This window comes from Hydra vulgaris, chromosome 14 (genome assembly GCF_038396675.1).
Source record: "Hydra vulgaris chromosome 14, alternate assembly HydraT2T_AEP".
Taxonomy (NCBI): domain Eukaryota; kingdom Metazoa; phylum Cnidaria; class Hydrozoa; order Anthoathecata; family Hydridae; genus Hydra; species Hydra vulgaris.
This window is the reverse complement of record NC_088933.1, coordinates 32,433,929-32,461,778: the sequence shown is the minus strand read 5'-3', so window position 1 is coordinate 32,461,778 and position 27,850 is coordinate 32,433,929. Positions and strand designations below refer to the sequence as shown.

At 26.2% G+C, this 27,850-nt stretch overlaps 1 protein-coding gene and 1 long non-coding RNA gene across 2 annotated transcripts; one reads left to right on the top strand and one right to left on the bottom strand.

Annotated features, from left to right (window-relative positions):
- Window positions 1-273: 273 nt before the first annotated feature.
- Window positions 274-5,883, bottom strand: LOC136090758 (uncharacterized). The gene is made up of 3 exons (XR_010643696.1): window positions 5,597-5,883; window positions 734-801; window positions 274-407 (listed from the first exon to the last, which is right to left on the bottom strand). It is a non-coding gene; the product is annotated as an uncharacterized LOC136090758 (long non-coding RNA).
- Window positions 5,884-24,432: 18,549 nt separating this feature from the next.
- LOC136091058 (torsin-1A-like) lies at window positions 24,433-26,881 on the top strand. The gene is made up of 2 exons (XM_065818042.1): window positions 24,433-24,452; window positions 25,431-26,881. Exons 1-2 carry the CDS (start codon window positions 24,433-24,435, stop codon window positions 26,335-26,337), a joined length of 927 nt encoding a protein of 308 aa, XP_065674114.1. The 3' UTR covers window positions 26,338-26,881.
- The last annotated feature ends 969 nt before the right edge of the window (window positions 26,882-27,850 follow it).

The window sequence follows — 27,850 nt, the reverse complement described above, 5'->3', positions numbered from 1 at the left end:
ATAATTTTAAAAATTCTTTTAATTTAAAAATTACTTAAATAGTAATTTAAAATTAATCATCGAAGCTTTCAGAGAGGCTTAACTTAATCTGGTATTTGCTACTATATCCCATTCGGTATTCAAAACGTGTAGCATTTTTGATCTTTTACATGTGATGTTTTCCACCTATAACCTATGTGGGATTTACCTTAAACTATTATGACGAAATTTTATAAAATTAAAAAACGTGTTGCAAAATGAATTTATTTAAAAATAAATGCTATTAATCAATACATCCAAAACGAATATTAAAAATATTATTTTTTTTTTTGCGATTTACACGCCGTTTTTTGTCAATTGAATTAATTAAATCGCTTCGGCTTATATATATCGGTTTTTAGTATCTTCTAACTTTCTTCAAACATTTTCTAAAAAAAAAAAAAAATATAAATACAAATATATATAAATATAAATATAAATATATATATATATATATATATATATATATATATATATATATATATATATATATATATATATATATATATATATATAATATATAAGAGAGAGAGAGAGAGAGAGAGAGAGAGAGAGAAAGAGAGAGAGAGAGAGAGAGAGAGAGAGAGAGAGAAAGAGAGAGAGAGCAATTTTAATAATGAACATTATTATTCGAGCAATTTTAATTATTAGACACTTTGAAGTCATTAATGAATAAAATATTTCACAAATAATTATTTCCTAATTTATTACTTACAATGACTAACGTTTATGCGTAATTGAACACATATTATGCGTAATGATCTTGAACCCATGAGGAGAATCCTGAAAAAAAGTGATCAATAAGGAAAAGTAGTTAAACAAAAAAACGAAAACAAAAATGTAAAAACCTACTTTTTCAATGATGTAGACTTCTATAATAACAGGCCTTGACATCGCGCAAAATGCCGTAAAAACTGAAGGCCGATTAAACTTTCACTTTTACTTATATTGATATATTTTTATATTAGGTAGGGTGTAATGGCAGCCTATGTTTTCTAATAATAATCTCTAGTAAAAACGGAAATATAAAAAGAAAACCAAAAAATTGTTAAAAGATAATCATATTTTTCGTATTTCAAATTTCATTAAGAATATTTATGTAATATTAAATAGTATCAATAACAAGCAGAACCATAACAAAGTATATATCTATATATTAGAAAGATAACTGTATTTTTAATTTTTTTTGCTAAAAATGGTAACAATAAAAATCACCAACAATAAAAAACACCAATAAAAGTTGATTCAAGCAAAAAAAAAGTTTTATCAATATATCTCAACAGGGTTAAAGTCCTTATACTTGGCAACTTGTAGTCAATACACATACAATCATATAAACTTCGTCGCATAGCAAAATACTCATATGCTCTACATATAATATCTGAAGTATATAAAACTTCACCAACATTAACTTTTCTCATAGCATTAAGGTGTTCGAATAGAATATTTGATTGAAGCGAACTTTCTTTATTTTTTAAAAATTTAACTGCTTCAAATAAAGCTGATTTTGTTTTTATTAACTTTAATTTGTTTACAGCTAAATATGAAATATTACAAATTGTGCCATTATGGTTAGCTACAAATGAATAATCATTGAAAATTACTAAAATAAATAATGAAACACCAAGTTTGTACATTTTTGATTGTATGTGTAAACTTTTTTTATTAAGCTGGAAAACAATAACATCGTTATTATCACTTAACAAAGATTGAATATCGTCAAATATAATTTCATCCTCTTTTAGAAAATCATTTAACTCATCTGGTAAAATGCTTCGAAAACCGCTTGAAGTTACATTTTTTCTAACTTTACTTGCTGGTGTGGCTAAACAACTAGGCGGAATATTTTAAAAACAGATGGTGGGTTTAAAGGTCGTTGCTTCCCATATTTGCTTTCAAAAGGTACTTCATTTGGCCAATGCAGTTGACATAATGCTGTATAGTCTGTAACAATAAAACCAGTTCTTGGGATAGCTTCACTACATCTTTTTCTCTCCTCTAGATTCTTCGGGAATTTATAAATTAATATTTTTGTCGTAGTTGAGTATTGATATTTTTGTTGTAGTTGTAATTGATATTGTAGTTGTATAAATTGATATTTTTGTTGTAGTTGAGATAGTTCGACTTGCAAAGAGATACACAGCATTTTAAAGGCATTTTTAAGGCATTTTAATTATTAAAAAAACTTATCGTTAGTTTGACAATATTATTACCTTACAAAGTTAACGCCTTGAACCTTACATCAACATCAAGACAATAACAACGTTATTGTCTTGATGTTGGGCTATCTAATTTATAAACCAATCACATTTTAAAGATTTATTAAAAAAGCGCGAACACAAACTTTCATCTAATGTTAAAAGATGAAAATGTTAACACAGTATTAGGAATTGGCCTTCAGTTTAACAACTTTGTTGCGCGATGTCAAGGCCTGTTATTATAGAAGGCCGCAGTCACACATAATATAATATTCTGAAACTAATAAACAAACATCTAAATTTCTATAAGTAAATTTATTCTTTGACCATTGCCTTCATATCCTATCTTATTTTCATATCATAATCTATTATGGAATTATTTATATAACATATCACAACAATATTATTAAATTTGTGATGTTCAAATATCATATGAACATTCTCTAACATGTTCATATGATATTTGAATATAGTTCTTGAGTATATTATCTGCAAACAATTAACTGATGCAAGTTCTAATGTTGTCAAAAACCAAGCATGCATGCATGGGACACTGCAGTGTCCCACAAAGAAATGCAGGTTTGAAAGTCAAATTTTCTTTATTAAAAAAAAAAAAAAAAAAATAGGGAGGAGATAAGGAGGTTTCTGTAACTTTTTTTAGGCTCCAAAACTTTTAACTTTATATATAATAAGGTTCATAAAACTTAAGGGACTAACGAAGTACATTGAGGAACAAAAACAGGATATTTACTGAAACTTTTAAATTTTTAATCTGGAGTACCACAGTGTAATTGGAAATAAAGTCTTTGGGTCCAGTATTCAAAGTAATATGATCTAAAGTAATATATAAATTAAATAAAATGCTTTAAAATGCATGCAGTTATACATATAACTCCTGATAGTTAACTATATGTATAACTAGTTATACATAAAATTTATTATATAAACTTATTTTTTAAGGTTATGCTTGAACAAATTAGAACCAATTAATTCAAATTCAAGATTTAGTTCAAGTTCAAGTTATTTGTTCATTGTTTTTTCATTATTTTATATTTATTTGTTCAAATTTTTTAACTAGTACTAATTCTTACTACAGTAAGAATATTTATCATTGTTGAACGTGATTTTATTAGTAACTTAATTTTACTATCAACATATTTTGACAACACCCTTTACATTTTAAATGATGACAGCTTTACTTTTCTATTGATGTTAAATTTATTACGTTTCAATAACTCAGATTGAATTTTAACTGAATTATTGTAAGCTTTGTAAGGGTTTGTTGTATCTCAAATGGTGTTGTAAATAAAGTAAAAATAATATATATATATATATACATATATATATATATATATATATATATATATATATATATATATATATATATATATATATATATATATATATATATATATATATATAGTATTTAGGCTATGGGATCATCCATAAATGATGCCAGTAGATAGAGGGGCAGTGTGAGTTTAACAATAATTGACAATGGGGAGGAGATGTTGAGACCAAAATAATGTCAATTAAAAAATTGAATTAAAAAAAAAAGTAAAACATTTTATTTTAAAAAAAAGTAAAACAATTTATGCTAGCTATGAGCAGGTTTTAGAGGTATTTACACCAACAATGTGGTCTAAAAACTTCTTGCTTTTGTTGCTTAAAACTGTAGAGGATCATAGGAAAAACAATTTAAATTCAGAAATTAGCTTGCTTATCTGAAAGAACAATTTACGCATTTTTTTTTTTACTTTTAGTACTGTTGAGAATAAATGTATAACTGAACCAGAAAAAAATTGATGGTATATGCATTTTTTATATTATATTAAAAATTCAGATATACCATCATAATACGATAACAAAAACTGACATCATTTTCAATGGGAAATGGCAAAAAATTGACTGAGTTTGATAAAGGGTGAAGTTGTTCAACAAACCGGGTCATCATCTGATATCATTATGCATAGATGACCCTACAATTTAAGTAAAATAAGTAATCAATTTGCCATATTTCTCTTTAGAAAGTGTAAGAAAAAAGCATTGTTATGCTGAGAACCTACCTATTGAGCAAGCTTTGACCACCTATTTTACAAATTTGAGAGACAGAATTGGAAGTGCGAATCGCAAAAGAACTAATAACAATGCTCTAAATTGATTTTAACTTTGTAGACTAGCATTAATATAGTATTTAGTAATAATACATGATTTTTATAATTTGTATTTATTTCCATTAATTATCAGTTGTCAGTCTCCATTTTATAAAATGAATTAAAAAACTATTTATTTATAGTATAATAATAATACATAAATACTAGTTTCCTAATGCTATTATCATCACAATGTTAATGGTATTCGTTTTAAAGTGAAATTTTGTATCAATTTTATTGTTTTAATGTTATATTTATATATATATATATATATATATATATATATATATATATATATATATATATATATATATATATATATATATATATATATATATATATATATTACTTTTACTTTATTTACAACACCATTTGATATACAACAAACCCCTACAAAGCTTTCAATAATTCAGTTAAGATTCAATCTGAGTTATTGAAACGTAATAAATTTAACATCAATAACAACATAAAATCACGTTCAACAATGATAAACATTCTTACTGTAGTAAAATATAGTACTAACTGATAAATTTGAACAAATAAATATAAAATTAACAAAAACAATGAATAAATAAAAACATTAACTTGAACTTTAACTAAATCTTGAATTTGAATTAATTGGTACTAATTTATTCAAGCATAACCTTAAAAAATAAGTTTTTATAACAAATTATATGTATAAATAGTTATACATATAATTAACTATCAGGAGTTATATCTATAACTATATGCATTTTAAAGCATATTATTTTATTTAAACATTACTTAGATCATATTACTTTGAAAACTGGATCCAGAAGCTTTATTATCAATAACACTGTGGTACTCCAGATTAAAAATTGAAAAGTTTCTGTAAACATCCTGTTTTTGTTTCTCAATGTAGTTCGTAAGTCTCTTAAGTCTTAAGGACCTTATTATATCTAAAGTTAAAAGTTTTGGAGCATAAAAAAAGTTACAGAAACCCATCCTATTTTTTTCTTTTTTAATAGAGAAAATTAGGAATTCTTTGACTTTCAAACCTGCATTTCTTTGTGGGACACTGCAGTGTCCCATGCATGCAAGATTGGTTTTTGACAACATTTCAACTTGCATCAGTTAATTGTTTGCAAATAATTTACTCAAGATCTATATTCAAATAACTATAATATTATCCTAATAATACGTCTATTTGCACAAATCTTAATCTTATTTCTATAAGGAAAGATAAAAATTATTCGCGGTACTTACATACTTGCTTGCCATTCTCTTTATTAATATAAAATAATTTCTCACAAAATAAACGTAACGCAATGCAATGTCGATTTAAAAAATTTTTTTTTAGTTTTTTTTTAGTTTCCAGCTTTTAAATTAATTCCCATGCAAATCCCACAGGAAACCCACGTGGGATTTCCCATGTGTGTAAATACCATATGGTTCCCACATGTAACCCATGTGGGATTACCCACATGGGTTTAAGGTGACAAATTTCCATACGGATACCACATGGGAAAATCCGTCCCACATAAATCCCATAAATCCCACACGGAACCCACGCGGAAACCATGTGGGACGCGGTTTTATTTTTCACTGGGTATAATGTTCTACAGCTATAGAGTTTTTTTAACTAATAGAATGCATAATCCAGATTAGTCTTAGAGAAGCCATTTATTTATTAGATAATTTTTTAGAAGCCGCTAAAACATTTTTAGAAATAACCTGGTTACAGTGTCATTTGGAAGAGAGTTCTTTTTATTAGTTATTTTTAAAGAAAAAAAGTTTATATGTAGACTTAATTGAGAGGATTAAGTCTACATATAAACTTTTTTTTTTAGTTAATATACATGACCAGGAATAATAAATTGCGTTATTGCACTGTCTATAGACGTTAATTAGATCTGCTTGAAGTAGCCTTTATGTTAGTTGTCATATTAAGCGCAAACAATCTTTGTTTATACTTAGTATTATACAATCCTTTGATTCTTTTCCAAGCTCTTCTTAATACAATTTCTATTTGCCATTTGTCTTTGAGAAGTCCAGTGTTACAAATTGATCCACAGTATTCTAAGTGAGGGCGGACTAGAGCTGAAAATAGTTTTTTGAAGTATAATAAATCTGGATATGAGGAAAATGTTCTCTTGGTGACATTTATGTATAAGATTAAATTTCAACAATAAATTATATTAGAATTTATATGATATATATATCAGGGTGTTAGCCAGGAAAATATTTTATACTTTATTGCAATAGTGCAATTTTTTCAATTTTTGCAATATTGGGAATATTTATTGTTTATTTTCTAATATGTTTGGTAATTTTAAACCAATTGGGAATTCGGAAGTATACTCATTGACATTGGGTTAACACCCTGTATACTTTTTAAAGTATATATGATATTAATTTTTTTAAATTAATATCATATACTCTTTAAAATTACATAGAACTCTGTACCTCATGATTCTAATGTTAAATTGTTATACTAAGTTTTTACTATATAGGGTAAAGGAAGGTATGTTCGTGATAAATTAACTAGATGTGTAATTACAAAGTCAATTTCAGTAATTTTACTTAATTACTTTAATTGTTTGATGTACATAGAGTAAAGTTACTAGAATCTATGCAGTTTTGGGATTTTAAGTCCTTTGATAAGTTTTTATAAAAGCTCAAAAGTCATTGAGAAAAGTTAGGTAATTTTGTGATATGATATTTAATTTCGTGATAGTGGTTAGGTAATTTCGTGAATACACAATAATATTAAAATTTTTCTTTATTAATTAAGTATAACATCTGGTATAATATAACAAAAAATATCAACACTTGTTTTGAATTCATAACTATTCAATCAGACTTTAAGTTCATAAAATATAAATATAGTCAGGCTTATAAGTTAACAAAATTATAATAATACTTTCATTACTTTATATTTATATATAAAAAAAATATACTTTTAACATAGGTAACTTAGAAAATAAAAAAACAGACCTACAAAAAACTCTTAATATAATAACTATAATATTAACCATACTTATATCTGATTAACTTATTTTTCTAAATCACATTCTTGTTGACAACATGTATCACACATAAATACTTCACCAATGTCCTCATATGTTTGACAACTCTCATGATAAGGTACTAAACAATAGGAACACTGCACCCATTTTTTTCCATTTTTTTTTTTACATCACTGTTGTAACTTTTTTTACAAACACCGCACTCCCAATCATCATCTTTTGAAGCATTTTTATTTTTTTTACTTTTTTTAGAACATACAGGAATAGAATCCTTTGAAGTTAATGGAATAGGTTGATCAGGAGGAGTCAGACACTTTGCACTTGAATCTATTTGATTCTATTGAAAATATTTGCAGATTCGTATAGAGAAAGATATTATTATCATTTAACTATATAGTTATATCGTGCTTAAAACAATTTTTAATGTCATTATATTTAATAAAAGAAACATGATTAAAAATGTAAATTTATTTGAGGTGAAAACGTTAAGAAAATGTGTAACTGCGATAAGGAATCATAAGTTATAGGAAGTTAAGAAAAAAATAAAAGTTTTACCATTAAATCAAGCATCTTTTCTAGTTTAATATTTAATAAAAATAATTTACTTACCTTAAAACACAAGTCTGGAAATAAAAATGTTGGACAAGTACTCCAAACAAATGTGCTGAACGCACGTTAAATAATGCTAAAGAATGTACAAACTGATAGTAAACAATTGACGTATCACACGCACCCAACGACTATTTGTGAATCGACAGTAGTACCCCGGGGTACCATTTGACGCAATTTCGATGTTTTTGACTAATAGGTATGTTCGCTACAAATGCCGAGCGAAATATCACGAAATTACATATATCACGAACATACCTTCCTTTACCCTACATTTGCAATAAAAAATAAATACTTTCACTCATTATACAATAAGTTGAAGGAACTAATACGTATTTCATCATTAATTTTTCCTAAATTCCTCTTGATCTTTTTTAGCGTTTACATATTTCGCTACAATATCTTCTCTCTTGCGACGTTTCAAGTGAACTAAAATGTATATATTTATTTAATTCAAAACTAGGAAAAATTTAAATATTTAAATTTTTTTTCAAATTATTTATGGAGTATTTCATTTTACATAACTTTTGTTACCTTAGTGTTTTTTAAGTGTGGTGAAAACAATAAGTGAAAAATATTTGTGTACTACAGGGTCTCCATTCAAAAATTTTAGTGTTTGCTTTTCTATGCTTTTTCAGTGTTTTGGCCCTGAAAACCATATCTTTTTCTAGCCTTAGTATTGAAAAACCACTTAAATTCCAGCATTTAAGATATTTTTGCAGAGGTACTAAAACTGTCTCAAACATAACCTTATAAACATGAAAGTATATAATCTGAAATCTAAATAAAAATATTATTTTAAAAATAGAGTTGAATTAAATAATCTTAAAAGATCATAGGTTTTATAGAATACAGCAACGTTTACTAAACAGCATTTATTGACAAAAAAACATTTACCAGTTTTTCTAACATCGACTATGCTAAAAGCTATAAATTTTGTAGTTTTCAACCATGTTTTTTAAAAACAGCCCTTTCCTTAGGTTTTTTAGCACACTGGACACCCTCTATTATTTGCTTGTTAACTTATTTTAAATTAAATAATATTATGAATAATACAATTACCAAATATTATACAGTATATATACAGTATATTGTATGTATATCAGAAAAAAAGGATTGCATAAAATTTTATAAAAGTTTCATTTCACATTTCCTGCTTTAAATATATATTATTAATGAAGTTGCAATATTTTGTTTGATATACATATATCATAGCATTTATATTGCTAGCTATATATAAATGATATAAATAATTATAACATATTATACTTCATTGTATAATATATAATGCCGCATTATAAATTTTAAAACTTGTATTAAATTTTATTGTTATGATAAAACCTAACTATGACATATATATATATATATATATATATATATATATATATATATATATATATGTGTGTGTGTGTGTGTGTGTGTGTGTGTGTGTGTGTGTGTGTGTGTGTGTGTGTGTGTGTGTGTGTGTGTGTGTGTGTGTGTGTGTGTGTGTGTGTGTGTGTGTTTATATATATGTATATAAATATACAGTCGTATGACAATTTATTATGGCGACCTACATTTTTTCTAAAAACTCTAGAAAAATTGTGATTTTCTTTCAGTTTTTACAATTTTATCTACCAAAGACGTATTCTAATAAAAAATCAGGTTGTTTGTTAATAAAAAATTACCATTTTATAAGAATAAATACACTTTAATAAAAAATATTCATATAATATCTTAGTTACAATCAATATTTTGTAACCCCCCCCCCTTTTGCATCGATTACTGCCTGTACCCTTTTAGGCATGCTTTTTATGCAGTTTTCTGCCATTTCCTGCAATCTTGCATTGTGGTTCCAATGTTTTATAATACTTTCTATTATAACCACCTTGTTTTTAATATTTTCCTTGGCCACCTCTTTTTTTAATAGCTCCCAAACATTCTTTATATGATTGAGATCCGGCGAATTTCCCGGCCAGTCCAACAAAGGAATATTTTTATCTTTCAAAAAGATTTTGATAGACTTAGCCGTATGGCATGGTGCTCCATCTTGCATGAATGTTTTGTTTTCCTCTGGACCAAACCATTCCGTCAATTGGGGTAACAATCTTTGTTCCAGGACATTTTTTTACTGCACCTGGTTCATTATCCCTTGAACAATGTACAGCCTTCCCATTCCTTTCCCACAAATGACCGACCAAATCATCACCGAGGTTGGATGTTTGACGTTTGAATAATACAGCTACTTAAATATTTCTCTCCAACCTTCCATTTCACGTATTGTGCTTTTTGTGATAAGATTTGGAACGTGCTCTCATCACTTAAGCAACTTAAAAATATTATACGATAGTTCATTGACCACAATGCATGGATTATCTAAAATATTTAAAGTATTATTTAATAAAATAAACAGTTATACCGTTTTCCAATCCTCTTGAGTCCAATTTCTATATTTTTTTGCCCATTCTAATCGCTTCTCCATCATTTTGGCGTTAATTTTGGCTTTTTAGCCGGACGTCTTGAGCTGTAACCAAGATCGTGTAGACGACGCTGAACCGTTCTCTTGGATATCTTAATACCAGAGCTCTCCAACTTCTCAGTGATATCATCATTTGATGCTTGCCTTTCTTCCAATACTATTTTGTTAAGAATTCTTTCACCTCGTGGAGTAAGAATTCTTTTTTTACCACAATTCCCAGTCCTTTTTGGAGTCAGGTTTTCCATGTTGACAATTTTTTTTTGGATATTCTGCACTGACACTCTAAAAACATTACATCTTCTGGCGACTCCTCTTTGGGAAAAACCAGTATTTGTAAGAAGTGCTTGGATTTCACTTTTTTTTTCTAGAGATAAGTCCTTTTTTTTGCCCATTTCTAAAAAAATAACCAATTTTAGTACGAAAATTTCTATTATTACTTAAAATAATTTTAATCACAAAATACTGAGTGAAATAAAAATATTTTTATGTTAATTTATGTAATGTAATATTCTTAAAGTAAAATTAGTCAATTTGAGTACTTACTTTAATGATAACTTTGAAAAATATACCAAAACAAACAGAGAGTATTCACCACGTCCACTGTAAGAATAGCGGTCTCAAGATGGCGTCACACAAAATGGCTGTCAAAAATGACAGTGTTTACACCAGCATAAAATTTTAAATAATTTTGTCAACGTAAAACTATATTGCATGCATCCAAATAAATTAAATTATATAATTTTGAACTATAATGCCAAGAAAACAAAAGATAAGCAAGGTATGTTAAAATTTATTGGATGGCCATAATAAATTGTCATACGACTGTATATATATATATATATATATATATATATATATATATATATATATATATATATATCCCAGATAGCACATAGACGTTGGCCCAACGTTGGATCAACGTCGAAAAATTCGTTGGCCGTTGGTCGGCAACCGACATCGAGCCAACGTGGATTTGATAGTCGGCGCGACGTCGCAACCAACCGTTGGGCTAACGTTGGCCCAACGTCGGATTTCGATGCAGGGCGAGCGTCGCATTCTGACGTTGGTCCAACGTATAATTTAAATAATATTATTTTACTTGTTTGCAAAAATTTGATTCAAAAGGTGTGCTCATCTTTTCAATCAAAAAAAAGCTTTTGCAATCAAATTAAAACTATATATTTGATTAAAGTGTAACTTTTTTCAACTAAAGGGTAACTATTTCTTTAAATAAAGCACAACTATTTCTTTGTAATGTTGAATAAAATGTAATGTCCAAATAAGTTTGAATAAAATTTGACGCTGATGAACGAAAATAAAACATTGATTAATGAACCAACTTAAATTAAACAATTACTTAGAGAAAATCAATGTTTGTTGTAATAAACAATATAATTATATCATAATATTTGTACAAATGTTCAAACAAAATGTTCTTCTCGACTGCTAAGCATCCTTACGAATCTTGCATCTTTACTTCACTTGAGACTAACAACAACGTTGGAATGCTCCTCATTATACAATTTGGTAGAAATCTTTGAATTTGCATCTTTCGTTTGATGAGCTTTAGGCATTGCCATAACTACTGCTAAAATTATAGGTATTCATATATTTTTGTGTTTATATATATTATTAGCAAACTCAGTTTCTATTTTTTTACACTAAGTTTTGTCAATAAAGATTGTTCAGGAATCTGGAGGGGCAGTATATATATATATATATATATATATATATATATATATATATATATATATATATATATATATATATATATATATATATATATATATATATATATATATATATATATATATATATACACACATATATAAATATATATATATATATACATATATATATATATATATATATATATGTATATATATATATATAAATATATATATATATATATATATATGTGTGTGTCTGTGTATATATAAACACACACACACACACACATTGAATATAAAATCTATATTTAAGTAATAAAATAGTTAATAACAAACATATGTTAAATATAAGCACAATATACAAATAAAATGTCCATAAATAAAAACAAATTTTTTTTTGGATATATTACCTGCATTAACATGGCGACAAAATATTTTTTTTTTAATAATTACTACATTCGTTGATATTTCGCTTTCATTTTTTAATACCACATCTAAACAAGAAATTATTGAAATATTAAAATTATTGAAAATTATTAAAATAGTATCAGTATTTTACTGCAAAAACTAGAAGTAATATGCTTCAAAATTCTCTTATACAAATAATATATGAATTCCAATCACCATTAAAATGCTACAAATGCATATAAAATACATTACCATATCCCTTTTTAACAGCTGTTAAAGAGGGATATGGTAACAAATGACGAATTACAAAACAAATGCTTCACAAAGACATAATTGAAAAAAAAATTAAACTAAAGTTTCATTCAGTAAATAATGACATGTGTTAGTAAATAAGAATGAAACAATGAACAATCAAAACTTTTTCATCAGGATTGCTATTCAGATCACTTTCATTTTCTGAGTCTGATGTGAAATAGCGTTTATCCTGATCATCGTCATATTGATTATTAGGAATTTGAAAAGGAAAATTATTTTCATCATTGTCATTATCAACCTCATATGCATTGTCATCATAATAAACATTTTCACAATCATTAGAAATGCTACAGGTAGACACATTACTTTTCTGATAATAACTTTCACCATAAATTTCTTCCATATCTTTATCAACTTGCTCTCTCACTCTTCTTCTGTTTGTTGCATATGAAGCAGCCATCTAAACAATTATCAGTTAAATTATAACGTATAATATTAGTAGCATAATATTATTAATCATTGTTAATACAAAAAAACAAGATTTTAAAAAGATTTAACTTGACTACTTTAAAAATTGGAAGAGCAAGAGGTGATTTGATTTAATTTTATAAAATAAGTAAAAATATGGATAAAGTTAAATGGAATGATCCTCCTAAAAGAATTAAATATGCAATAACGAGAGGTCATACTCAGAAAATGCAAAAGCAATTCACACATAAATTCACTACCACAAGATTTAACTTCTTCACAAACAGAACAGTTAACAATTGGAATAATTAAACAGGAGAGATAATCAACTCTAATAATGTGAATGTCTTCAAAAACAAGTTTGATTGTTTCAAAAACAAACAAAAGAAAATTAAAAAAAATAATGAAAAAATGAAAAATAAAAAATAAGCGCTTTTCCAAATGCTGTCAAAGTTTAACATCTACATTGTATGTTAGATTCACCACATTGTATGTGCACAGTAAAAAAAAAGTTTATTATTATTATTATTATAACATTCTAGCATTTTACATCTTTTACCAATTTTACATCCTATTATAAATATATAAAAACAGTAAATTACTTAAAGTTTTTTAAGAACATTAAGAAATTTACTATCAATATTGATTAGTCCAAATATTGATTTATCAATTCAATTTTAATTAAGAAACATATATCTTTTAAATAAAATAAAAATCTAAGAGCATAAAATGTAGTCTTGATGCATGATATGGTAGCCTAATAGAAACGTTATAGCACAATTTTGTAGATTCTCCTGCAATCAGTGCTGCTCTGAGGAGAATTCGGTGAAGCAGCACAAACTTCGTTCAGGCCATGATAATAAATGGGGTACTCAAGTTCTTGATATGAAATTAAAAATGCTACTATCTTTAATGTAAAATAGACAAGTTTATTTACAAATTATGTAGCTACATAACTAGTAAACTACTAGTATAAAGTTAAATAAACACAAAAATGAAAATAAATACCTGTATCTCTTTAGCCAACTGGATTCTAACAAAGGGGATTTTTTTCACAACCACTTCTTCGCGTGATTCAATCTTTTTTGATTCTTTTAATACCACTTCTTCTCGTGATTCAAACTGTTTGTTTTAGAATAATTTCTTTACAACTTCTTTGCATAAACCACAGCTAACATTAAACGGGATTTTTTTAAGAACGGCCGAAATTTTTTGTAAAACCTGTAACACACTGAACGTATTCAAAAAAGCAAAAATTCAGTCGTATTCCGACGTTGGCCCGACTTTGGTTCGACGTTATGAATTGAGTGATAAAATAAACCAACGCCTCCGACGTTGTGCCGACGTTGGCCCAATGTACGTGTGCTAGCTGGGATATATATATATATATATATATATATATATATATATATATATATATATATATATATATATATATATATATACAAAGATTGGACCAAATAACAATGGAGAAAGGTACTATTTTTTTATATAAAAGCTTACAATCATGTACTCTAAGTTGAAGCAAAATCTAACATATTTTTTCATGTAATAATGATGTTTAGTATCAAACTTTACCCGCTAGTGCAATTGTTATATGTCCATAGGTATCGAACATTGTAGCAATGGTTATGTTTATTGCATGAATGCAAAATGAAATGAACATGTAACCAGTGATTACACACACACACACACACACACACACACACACACACACACACACACACACACACACACACACACACACACACACACACACACACACACACATATATATATATATATATATATATATATATATATATATATATATATATATATATAAAATAATTAATTATATTTACAATTCCCAACTTCCTGTGAAATAATTTTTCTATAATTTGAAAACTTACTGATGGTGAAACACAGTGTTGAAGTAATCAAAAATTAGATAAGTGTTTTTACTAATTTATATATATATATATATATATATATATATATATATATATATATATATATATATATATATATATATATATATATATATATATATATATATAAATAAGTAAGCCCAAAACCCCATTATTATTAAATTGAATGTCATACGGTCCAATCAGCTTGCAAGCAGACAGTACAGTTTGCCATAAACGGGGGAGAAACATAAAAATTATTGCTGCACGACCTCATCATTTTGGTTTTGTCTAACAAACATTCTCAATTTGCATTTGCGGTGCCGTTTCTTCTCACCACATGTTCTTGAGAAATAGCTAAACAGCTAGAACAAGAAGTTCTTAAACACCGTGTGGTACTTGTATAAAATCAGTGGTTTATCGTGTTTTTGAAATCTAACTTAGATTCTTTTCTGACTGTTGTTTTAGTCTTTTCCGTTTCTGTGCTCCACTCAAAGTTATGCGCAGGGTCTTGTGGCAATCATTACTACATTCAGACATTTTGTTTTTTCTAACAACAATAACAAGAACAACAAATAAAAACATTTTATATTTCATTAGATTCATAGACTAATGAAATAACCAATCAAAGTAGTCTAAATCAAACTCTAATATTTTCTCAAGTTAACATTAAAAAAAGCAAGTACATAGTATTAACTTTGATTAAAAATACTTTTTTCCTTTGAAAACAAAATATACATGATACAAACTTAATGCATATTAAGTACCTTTTAAAATTACGAATACTTTTGCGTACTGTTTAACTATTGCGTATTGTTTAACTTTAAACCTTCGGACATATATTGAATTGTTTAACCTTAAACCGTTAGAGAATTATAAAAATCGTCAAGAGTTGTCCAACTCTTGACGATTTTTATAATTCTCTTTGGACAACTGTTAACAATTACAACGATATAATTCCCTTGGATATTAATTCCGCGCGAAAGAATTCTTGTGTGAATGCCTAAAAAAGCCGTAGTCGTGACTAACAAAATAGTAGATACAAGAAAAAACAGAGATAATATAATTTATTGTAATATTTAAAATATGCTTTTAAATGAATTATATACTCATAACAATATTATTATGTTACATATATTCTATATATATATATATATATATATATATATATATATATATATATATATATATATATATATATATATATATATATATATTTCTTCTAAATAAAAATGATATATATTTTCTTCTAAATAAAAATGATTATACTAGTTTCAAGTACATCCAAGTGGGCATGAGTCCGGAGGACGTTCGCTGGACGTCCGTAACCTCCGGACGACAATTGCCCACTAAGATGTTGCAGTCCATTTTCCACTTTTTATTGTTCTTCATTTTAAAGATATTAGTTTGAAACTCGAAAATTTGAAAGTGTTTGTGATGATTTATCAGAGCACCAGCTTTTTTGTTAGACAAATCATACTAAGTAATTACAATCATTTAGTTTTTGTCAAAATTTTTATTTCTGTTTTTAGTGTTTGTATTTCAGCAAAAATATTTTTTTAAATTACAAAAATTCAGTTTTAAAAGTTTCTGTTTCGAAATATTGCGAATCAAAATTATTTTTACGAAAAGTTTAGGCGTCAGCGTCGTAAAAATCATTTAGTTAAGCTTTGTTAACGGTAGCAAAGATATTGAAACGCAGCGTTTAAAAATCTTTTGTTTAATTTGTTATTGCGTGGAGAGCACGAAATTAAAAACGTGTTTTTTACTCTTTGTCTTTAAAAATTTTACGCGTAACTAAAAAAAAATAATGTTCGTCTAGATTATTTGCGACGATACTTTTTATTGTCATTAACTTTTTTATTTTAATTTTAATTATACCACGTCTTATTTACGCAACTTCGAAACGGCAAAATCCCAAAACCGCATTTTTTAAGCATGGAACTAATCTTACTAATTATGAATATTAATTATTTTATTTATATAAATAGTTTATTAATAAACGTGTTCTTATATAGCCAATATACTAATTTTTAGGCAATTACATTCTACTTTTTTAAATTTCTAAATAAAAAATTGGTTTTTGATACGCATAACCTAAATAGTTTTAACCAAATTTGTTGCTATGCAGTAATAGTCACTAAGTAACTACATTATGCAGATATTCTATAAAAATAGTTTTAAAAAAAATGCACCAAAATCGTATTTAATGAAATAGGAGGCAAAAATTACTATTGATTAACAACGTTTAAAGCAGACCATAATTACAACTGATAAAACTAAACAACCAAATTTTGAAATTAAAGAAGTACCATCAAAAATTGATAATAATCTAAATACTTTTATTTTAGTTGGCAAATATAATAAAACAAAAAATTTATCTTTAGAAAATAAACATAAAATAAAGGAACCTATAATTGGAACGAAACTTCACGGAAATCAAACTTCTGGTGTAATTTGTAATGGAATAATATTTGAATTTGAGGTCTTTGAAGGTGTTCTAAGCAACCAAACTAACGAAGAATAGCTTAAACTGCACACGGAAATTGAGATAGGCATCACGTCTATATCTATTACCTTAAGTAGAGAAAACCAGTACTATAGATCATATAGAGTCTATGTAAATAATTCAGAAAAAATTAAAACCTTTACCCTGTCTATTTGGGATAATAATATTGTTATTAAACCGTTCCGGAAAAAGCGTATATATTTCATTGATGACCAACATTTCGGAACTAACGCATACCATAGAAAATTATATTACTCAATGAGGCTTCATATATTACTAGCAGAAAGCAACCCGTAATACGGGTTTCGGTCGGTCTGTTAATTTATAGTGGCTGTTTTCCACAATTTAAAGTTGCGATACCTTAACTAATACCCTGTAAGAAAAACTCCTTCAAATTAAAAAATTAAACTATCTGTAAAATTAAAATAAATTAATTTACCAATTATTTAACGTTATTTGAGTAATTTACAACTAATATAGGTCATATCAGTGTATGGCCGAACCATTTTCCTAGACATTACTAAGTTCAACACAATACGTTTTTAGTTACTGACACAAAATAATAACACTTCATCATGCCTTAAATTGACGAAAGATTAAAGCTAAATTCTTGTTATATTTTTTATAACATGAACTTTAATTAATAAGATTAATATGAAGTGAAGTAATTTATTTATGAGTTATTAATTTTTTGGTATCCCCTTGATTCATGTTTTTTTAAAAAAGGAAACTGTCTTTAAAACGATAAATGCACACATCTAAATAAACTTATTATAAATAACTAAGCAATTGAGTACAAATACGTTTCAAACAAAAAAAAGTCGATTTACAATCAAACATGTGTATTAGGGTGGAGCGATTTTCATAGCAAAAAAAAAAAAGAGTTTAAAAACCAATATTACTGAGACATGAATCAATGTCTATTAATTATAAGATAAAAGTAAAAAAATATTTTTTGATTTTGATGAGATCTTGAGGGTCCTCTTTGGAATTTAAATTCTTGACAGGTCCTAATATTTTTGAATTTTTTTTTTCTAAACCATATCAACCTTGGACTCAAAAAAAGCAGAAAAAAATGCTTGCTTCATAAATAATAATTTTATTAGAAAAATTTTAATCAATTCAACTATATTTGAGTTTAATAGGTGAAAAACGAATAAAATTTCAATTAAAAAAGACAAAAACAAACCAAATACAAACAATAGTATATTATAAAAAATAAAAAATTACAAACTAAAAAAAAAATTACAAAATTAAAAAAAATAAAAAAAAGTCATCAAAAAAAAAACGGCAACAAAAAAGTTATAAATATCTTCACTGATAGAAGATATTTATAACCTTTTGGTTGCTGTTTTTTCTTCGGTGTCTCTCAACACCCCGGTATGGATGAGCACTCCATTTGAAGGATGGCTCATACATACCGCCATTACTTTGCCACTTATTGAAAGACCTCTCTGAGAGAAGCCCTGGGTGTTGGGAGCGATATCTTTTGTATTCCTAAAAATGTTAACAACTCTAAAATTACAAATAGAAGGATATAATAAAATTTAAAAATATTTACAATTTTTTTAATCAAAATATAAAGCATAACCTCACCATTTTCACAGGATGAAGATGATGCTAAAAATAAATTAAAAAAAAGTAAATTAAAAAAAGTTAAACTTGTGAGAAATTTAATTTTAATAAAAATATGAGTAAAATGCAAACAGTTTAAAAATGCCATATTTATATTAAATAATTCTTTCACCGATTGCACATATTTCTCCGTAAAAAATATATAAAATTTAAAACACAGCCCTACCAGTTATGCTTCTACCAGACACTAAAGACAAAAAATATACCTTAGAATAATTGATAGAATTATATTTACATATAAATAAATATTTAACTATAATTTTTTTTACCTATTCCCCTCATTTCTTACATGAAGTTGTCTAAAGTAAGATAAAAGACAACTGAAGCTAAAACTAATTAAAACTAAACTAAAATTACTAACTAAGATTAAAACTAAACTAAAATTATTAACTAAGATTACTTTATCCTAGTTTTTGGTATACAGGAGCACTAAAAATATAAATAAGTTTATGGACTACTTATAGGTAAAAAATTAAGACTATTAGGTTAGAGGAACAATCATTTTGTTAGCCCAGAATTCTTAGGTACTATGGCGGCAATGACTCCTGGCTTATAAACAATAAGTTTCAAGTCATCAAATCTCATGAAATTATTATAGCAGATAATAAGTCAATAAACCTGTTTAGAGCTTCTGGACACTACAGACTTGGAAAAAGTAGATACAAAAAGCTGGAGTCTTTTTGGGACTCCGCATCCCTGGATAAAATACATTTCATACTATTATAAAAACACATTTATATAAACACATTTATAAAATAACTATATATATCACTACATACACGTATTTATCAAACTACATATATCATCTCATCCACATATTTATCAAAAACTTTTTAACTTTGAGCATAAGATAAACATATAAGCAAACCTTTAACAGCTATAAAACGACATTTATTAGCATTTAATATTTTTAATGTAACAAAGAATGCAGACTACAATTTACAACATTGTAATGAAAAAGATGAAACCATTAAAGAACAAAATTATAAATTTCAAATAAATACATATTCAGATACCTTAAAATGAAGCATAACACAACATTCTTTTGACAAATTCCAGAAGAATTTTTATTTATTTTTCTATTCCTTATTATTTTTCCTAAGAATATAAAATATACATATAGATATAGAGCAATATAAAATAGATTGAAATAAACGCAAACTTATGCATATAAACTTACATGAACACAAACAACAATCTTATTCTATTTAACTTTCATATAAAACACATAAATAAAATTTTATACTCATTATTCTTTCTACAAAAAGTAATCTTAATCTATATATAAGAAAATGAATTGAACTTACTAAAAAAGCCATCAGCTCCTCTTAATTGCTCCAGAAAATAAAACAATACTTGCTTAAAATGTTCTAAAAAGACTAACGACAAAACTGAAACAGTTTACTTAAACAGAAATTTTAGTTATAAACTTCTTCTAAGAAATGAAAACAGGCTATAAAAATTAGAAAAATAAAAACAACCAACAACAAACAAATGATTATTTGCAATATATCAGCTCTAATTTGCTTGCTTGCTTGCTTGCGAAAGACAGCATGGAAAATGTAACCGCGCATAAAAAAGTCTAGAAACTACTTAAAAACTAAGAAATGGTGTATTTTACAGAATACAGAACCGTCATTAACAACACTAACATTAGGCGTAAATATGCGCACTATTCATTACCGTATTCATATATAAGATATTAAAAAAAAGAAAAAATCGAAAACCGTTTGATATGTGTACTTTTAATTGTCAGGGTATTAAATCGAATACTAAATATACTGAAACCTTAATAATTTCCCCTGACATAATCTTTATATGCGAACACCTGGTATCAAAACTCGAACATTCTATAATAACAAATATTTATAAAAACATTCACTAATTATTTTTCAGGCAGGCAATTAAACACGAACAAGATCGACATTTTGATGGAAATGCATTTTTTATAAGAAAAAATAAATTTAAAAATATCATACATCTGTACAAAGATATATTATATAATATAAAAAAGATATATGATTATATATATATATATATATATATATATATATATATATATATATATATATATATATATATATGCGTGTGTATATTAAATATATATATATATATATATATATATATAAATATATGTATATATATATATAAATATATATATATATATATATATATATATATACATATACATATATATATATATATATATATATATATTTATATATATATATACATATATTTATATATATATATATATATATATATATATATATTTAATATACACACGCATATATATATATATATATATATATATATATATATATATATATATATATATATATATATATATATATATATATATATATATATATATATATATATATATATATATATATATATATGTACATATATCAAAGATTCATATAATATATTTGAAATAAAATTATAAAAACGTAAAACCAGTATTATTGTAATATATATAATTTCATAACAAAAAAATCAATAATGTTCAAGTTTAAAAGTAATGTTTTATTAAACGTTTTTTTATTCTTTTAAACTAATGTTTTAATTTTTGAAATTAAAACATTAATAAATTTTTTTTCCTTTCTTTTACAATAGACATGAATCAGTTCAAACTAATTAGTTGAATTTAAATAAGTTCATTATCATTTTAAATTGATTTCGTTATTTTTTTCAAACATTTTTTTGTGTCAGTTTTTGGGAAAAATAAATTTTAAAAATTTAATATATATAAAAATTAATGTAAAAACATTTTGCATTATTTTAATAAAATGTTTAAAAAGTTTTTAGTAATTTGTTTCAAACTCAATTTTTATTGAGTTTTTATATAATTGTTTTTGAGTTTTTTTAGTTTTAAAAGAGTTTCTTGAGTTTTATATATTAGTGCCTGCTTACACCTTAAACTAGAATTTAAAAAAAAAAAAATCAAAATAAAATAATATGTTTTATTTTAATGGTATATATACATTTAAAAAAAAATTACCACTTACTTAAAAACGTAATGATGACATCATTGATAGTACACGTGATAAACAGATTTTTTACCTAATTTGGTGTTTTTCTTCCAACAAAGATAACTTATTGAAAAATGATCAGAACACATGCTAAACACGTGATCAGATTCTCTTTAAATTTAAAAATTAAGATCTAATAATATGTTCTGAGCCAGCAAAAAAAAAAAATTATTTCAAACGCGCAAGATTGATCAAACTTTTAATTTCAAGATAAAAGTAAAAATATGTTCATGTAAACATGGTATTGTTTGCCTTGTTTTTATAAAATTGTAAAAAGTGCTTTGCACAGAGCACTTTAATAAATAACACTAGGAATAACTTTGAAAAAATCCAGCTCAGTAGCTTTTCAAATCCTTTGTTAAAAGACCACAAACATCGTTAAAAATAAAAGTAAAAAAGAAATCTTATCTCGAAATTAAATAAAATAAGTCATTAAAAAAAAACTAAAAATAAAACATAAAAAAAAAATAAAAATGCTCCATATGCATATATTTCTTTTCCTCAAGTTTATTTTATGGCTAATACGTTTTTTGATTACAAGAAGTTTTCTTCTTCTTTATTTTACTGAGCTGGTTGGCTTTTTCAATATGAAATTATAGATATCAAATTTTCTTAAACCTTCTTTAGTAAAATACCTAGTTTTTAAGCCGTAGTTTTTTAAAAACTTGGAGCAATCTTTAGGTACCATAGTTTTATGCAATAAAAGCAGTGGCAATTGCAAATTTGACTGATCTGTTGTATGATGTAAAATTTTAGCATCAGCATTTTTTATCCTATAAAGGTTTCAATAAGTTGTCCTATGCTAATTCTAACATAGTTTTGAAGAGTAGTCATCACTTTATTAGTTAGACAACTTTTACCTCCCTAATGTTTTTACCATCGATCAACTTTTTACCCTTGTAATCGTCTTTAAGTTTACGAAGGCGTGTTCCGACACCCATTTGGACATATCCTATAGATTTTCTTTTAGTGATGGTATGACCTGGATATGGATCTGATTTACAAATTTCTTTTAAAATTTTGTACCACAACCTCCAATATAAAGTGTGTTTCCAAGACAATGGATAGATCATTCCATCATTTTCTATATTTCCAGCACCTCCACATAGTTCATTGAACAGCTGTTACATGCATCTCAATCAACTTTTTTCAGTTCCACGCTTTATACAGTTTACAACTTTCAGATAAAACGTCAAGATTTGTGCAAACTAAAATTAGTGTAACAACACCATTCAAGGTAGAGTATCTTCTTTTTTACCAAATATCATCACAACTAACTTTAGCATCAATAACGACAGAGTCATCTAAAGTTTTATTAAATTGTATTTGTTTCGCAGCTTCTTTCATTGACTTTTGTGTTGTTTGCACATAAGCATTGTGCAATTCACTACTAATTTAATTGTATTTTATTTTGCCCGTTCGTAGTGGCATATTCATGCAAGAAAAAAATGTTTTTGCTGCGCTAAAATTGCTTGTATTTTGATTTCAAAATTCTTTTTCCTTGGCAAAGACTGTAATCTACTGCGAAGAATAAAATGTTATTTTCCAATTACATTCAGTGCATGAAACATTAAAAACTGGGCAAGACTCATTTTTTTTGATAAAAGATGTTCAATGTCTATTGCTGCAACACAAACAGGGCATTGTCTAACTATATTTACAACAGACAAAAAAAAAGGATCACTGTCTTTAAAAAAATTGCATTGAGAAGTAAAAATTGGAGGATCACTTTTAGAATTGAAACATTAGTTTTTTTTTCCAGGCGCTGATATGTTTTGACTCAATTTATTGTTAAATATTGTTGATGTGTTGGCTTTTGTAGCAAACCCTATTTTTTTCTTGATTGCTATATACTATATCTTCTTTCAGACCTATTCCAAGTAATGATAACTTTATTAATTGAAAGAATTCTGGTTTTTTTACCTGAAGGAAATAAACATCATTAGCACAACCTTTATTTAGAAGCTCTAAGTTTAGATCAGTTAGTTTAGGAGCTTCAGCGAATAGCATATACACTAAATAAAGTAAGAGTATTTAAAAAAAATAAAAAGAAGCCTTAAGGTAACAACGTGATAATAAGATCAGGTTTTTATCACAACATATTTGAAAAAAAGTCGTTGCCAAGACGGTTGCTATGGTTTTAGAACTCAAACAGTTTTATCTAGAAAATAACTTTTGCTTGAATTCATAAATTTTTGAATCACACCAAATTTTCATGTAAAAAGTCATTTAATGTTCTCAAAAAAAAAATGATTAAAGTTTTCGAAAAATTTTAAATAAGTCCTTTTTTTACCCCCTGCTACCACGTTACGTTTTGCATAGCGTTATTTTTTCAGAGCATTTCTGAAATTTTTAATTTAACTCTATGAAAAACGTAAAAAATTACGTGTTCAATCCTGCTGGACAATAACACTAAACTAAATATTTTGACTCATGTAAAAAGTAATTGAACATTTAACATAACAAAACTCTGCCATAATTATCTTCTTTACTTTAAATATTGAAAGATATTTAGGAGAATTATAAAGATTTATAAAAAAATTAAGATTTGAAAACCTCACCGCTAGTCAATTAACAGCGCCTCGTGAGATTTTAGGATTAAAGGTCTAGGCTCATAATTTTTCTAACCTGCAATGTTATTAATAAATGTCTTAAAATACCAATGTGTTATCGTCCATATAAGTTCTTTAATTAAAATAAAAAGTTTTGAAATAAAATGTATTTTAAACAAACTATTCTGCATCGCTTTTTTAACTTTAAAAATTGACAAAATCAAATTCTCCCCATTTAGTCCTGCTGCACTAAATAGGGAGCATTTGAATTGATTTTTCAATTTTTTGAAGTGAACATTTATTAAAATAATTTTCAATGTTTCAGATTAGTTTTTTGGCTATTCTATTTACTGCAACTTTTAAAACAGATAAAACTTTTACCAAAGCCTTAATGCAAAGTACAAACAAAAAAAAAAATTATAAATCAACGAATATTTTACTAGCTACAGCTTTTCATTTTCTTATACTTTATTTTAACCGCAGCACGAAGTTTTAAAATATTTTGTTAATACGATTAGTAATTTACTTATTAAATCCTGTTATTTTATCTTTGAACCAAGGATTTTGTATTCTTTTTAAGACTCAATGTTTTTGATTTGAACTCAAAAGAGAAAATATTTGTTTTTATTTATATTTTAGAGTGCGATGATGTAAACTTTATCAACGGACCTTCAAATTTGAAACAAAACTTAGATAAAAATGTTTTTGGCCAGGATTTCGCCATTGAACGTGTTGCAAATGCTGTTAGATCTCATTTTAAAAATAAAGATCCAAAAGCACCTTTGGTTATGTCTTTTCACGGACCGACTGGAACTGGTAAAAGTTTTGTGTCAAAGTTAGTTGCCGAGTCTTTATTCAAAAATGGCATCAATAGTGAATTTGTTCATCATAAAATTGCAGTACAAGAATATATAGATAACACGCAGCATTCATTGACGAAGTTCAAAACTGAATTATCTGATTTCATTGTAAAAAGTGTAAAGTTATGTAAGCGCTCATTATTCATCATTGAAGAATTTAACAGTTTGCCAGAAGGTCTTGCTGACGTCTTGACTCCATTTTTGGACTATCACGATAAAGTTGGTGATCAAGATTATCGGAAAAGTACATTTATTTTTATAAGCAATGTTGGTGCTTACATGTTAATCGATCGTTTTGTTAATCATTACAAAAATAATAAAACTAGAGAGACAATACCTTTAAAAAATATTGCAAATGATCTACCTACTATTGCTTATAATACATATGGTGGATTTAAAAACTCCAAAATTATTTCAAAAGCATTAATAGGTTTCTATATTCCCTTTATACCTTTGGAGAGGAAACATGTTAAGCAATGTGCAGAAAAAGAATTAAGAAATTCTAATATAGAAGTCAACAATTTCAATTTGGAATCCGTTGCTGATGAAATGATTTACGATCCGAATAAATATTATTCGATGCACGGCTGTAAATCAGTTCAAATTAAAGTGGCTGCTTTGTTCTAACTTAATTAGAAATGATTTTAATAATTTACGTAACTTTTTCTTATTCGAGTTTTTAATTAACTTTATTCCAAATGATATTTTATTGTTTTAAACTTTTATAATAAGGTTTTTTTATTTTTACTCTCGTACATGAAAGCTTATTAAATTTTTTTTTAACTCTGAACTCAAAAGTTCACTTTAGAAGGCATGTCAAACAAAACGTATTGATTTTCTAATGAAAAACACTGGTTTACCACAGAAGGTCTTTAACTAGTTGCGTGTAAAGTAAACTTATTTTTTATTATTATGAATAGTTAACTTTAAATCTAATTTCAATTCAAAATTTTTTTTTCTAAGTTAAATTTTTACAACAAAATCTTACTTTATTTCATTTAGTAAATAAAAAACAATTTTAACCCTACTATTATTTTGGGGTCCAAACGGACCCCACGAGTAGTGTTTTTGCATAATATATTTATGTATTTGGTACTTTTTTTCAAAATTTTGTGTATCTGTTAAATATCAGAAGATGTACAAAGACCAAATAAACATTTTTTGAACATCACTTCCTTTTTTAGTTTTTTTCGAAATAAACATCAATGATGTCTATGTGGTCCATATAAACCCCAACAAAATTGTTTTTCATAACTTATGCTTTTTGAAACTGCTTCTTTTTTAATTGTAAATCAATCAATGATACTTTTAGATTAATTTGATAAATTTAGAATTCATAACAAATATTAGAACTTATGGCTGACAATAAAAATAAGAGTTTGTTTTCAACCTTTTGAATACAACCTGCTGAACAGGCTCAAGAACTATTGTTTGCATCGCTTGATAGAGATCCATCAAGTGAAGAAGAGTTAAAATCTGATGATGATGATGATGAAGAGGAAGAAGAAGTTGTTGAAGTAACAGCCGTTAGCTCAGAATATACTAAATCATCAGATGATGCTGATTTTCAAGTAGATACTCCTGCAATTTTAAAAGTAGAGAACAAATCAAAATCAGTATTGGGAGCTAGAAGATGTAGAACTCATGGTGAAGTTAGAGGCATTAGCAGCATTTATGGTACAAATAGTCAAGGGAGAATAAGTTATGCAAATCAGGTATTAGAAAGAGGAAATATACATAATAATAGAGCTGAGAAAATAAGTTCAGATAAAACTAATAAAATAGTTGAAACTGTGGAAAGTAGAAATTAGCAATGCAACAAATGTTTTTTAATATTTAAGTGGATCATGAGGTCCCTAAAAATTGTTTATTCGCATAAATTTTGGATATAGCATAGTTATTTTTAAAAATATTCCAATTTTTGCTTAAGGCTCATATTACCTAATCTACCCTATATATACATATATATATATAGTCACTATATGTACACTATGTTTCTCCTATGGCTATATCAATGATAAAGTGCCCAAAAAGTAATGAAGTAAGGCAAAAACAATGACTAAACAATTATAAAAAATTTGCAGCACAAAATGTCATGAAATTAAAACCAGGATTAACACCATATGTAGCACGTATGATA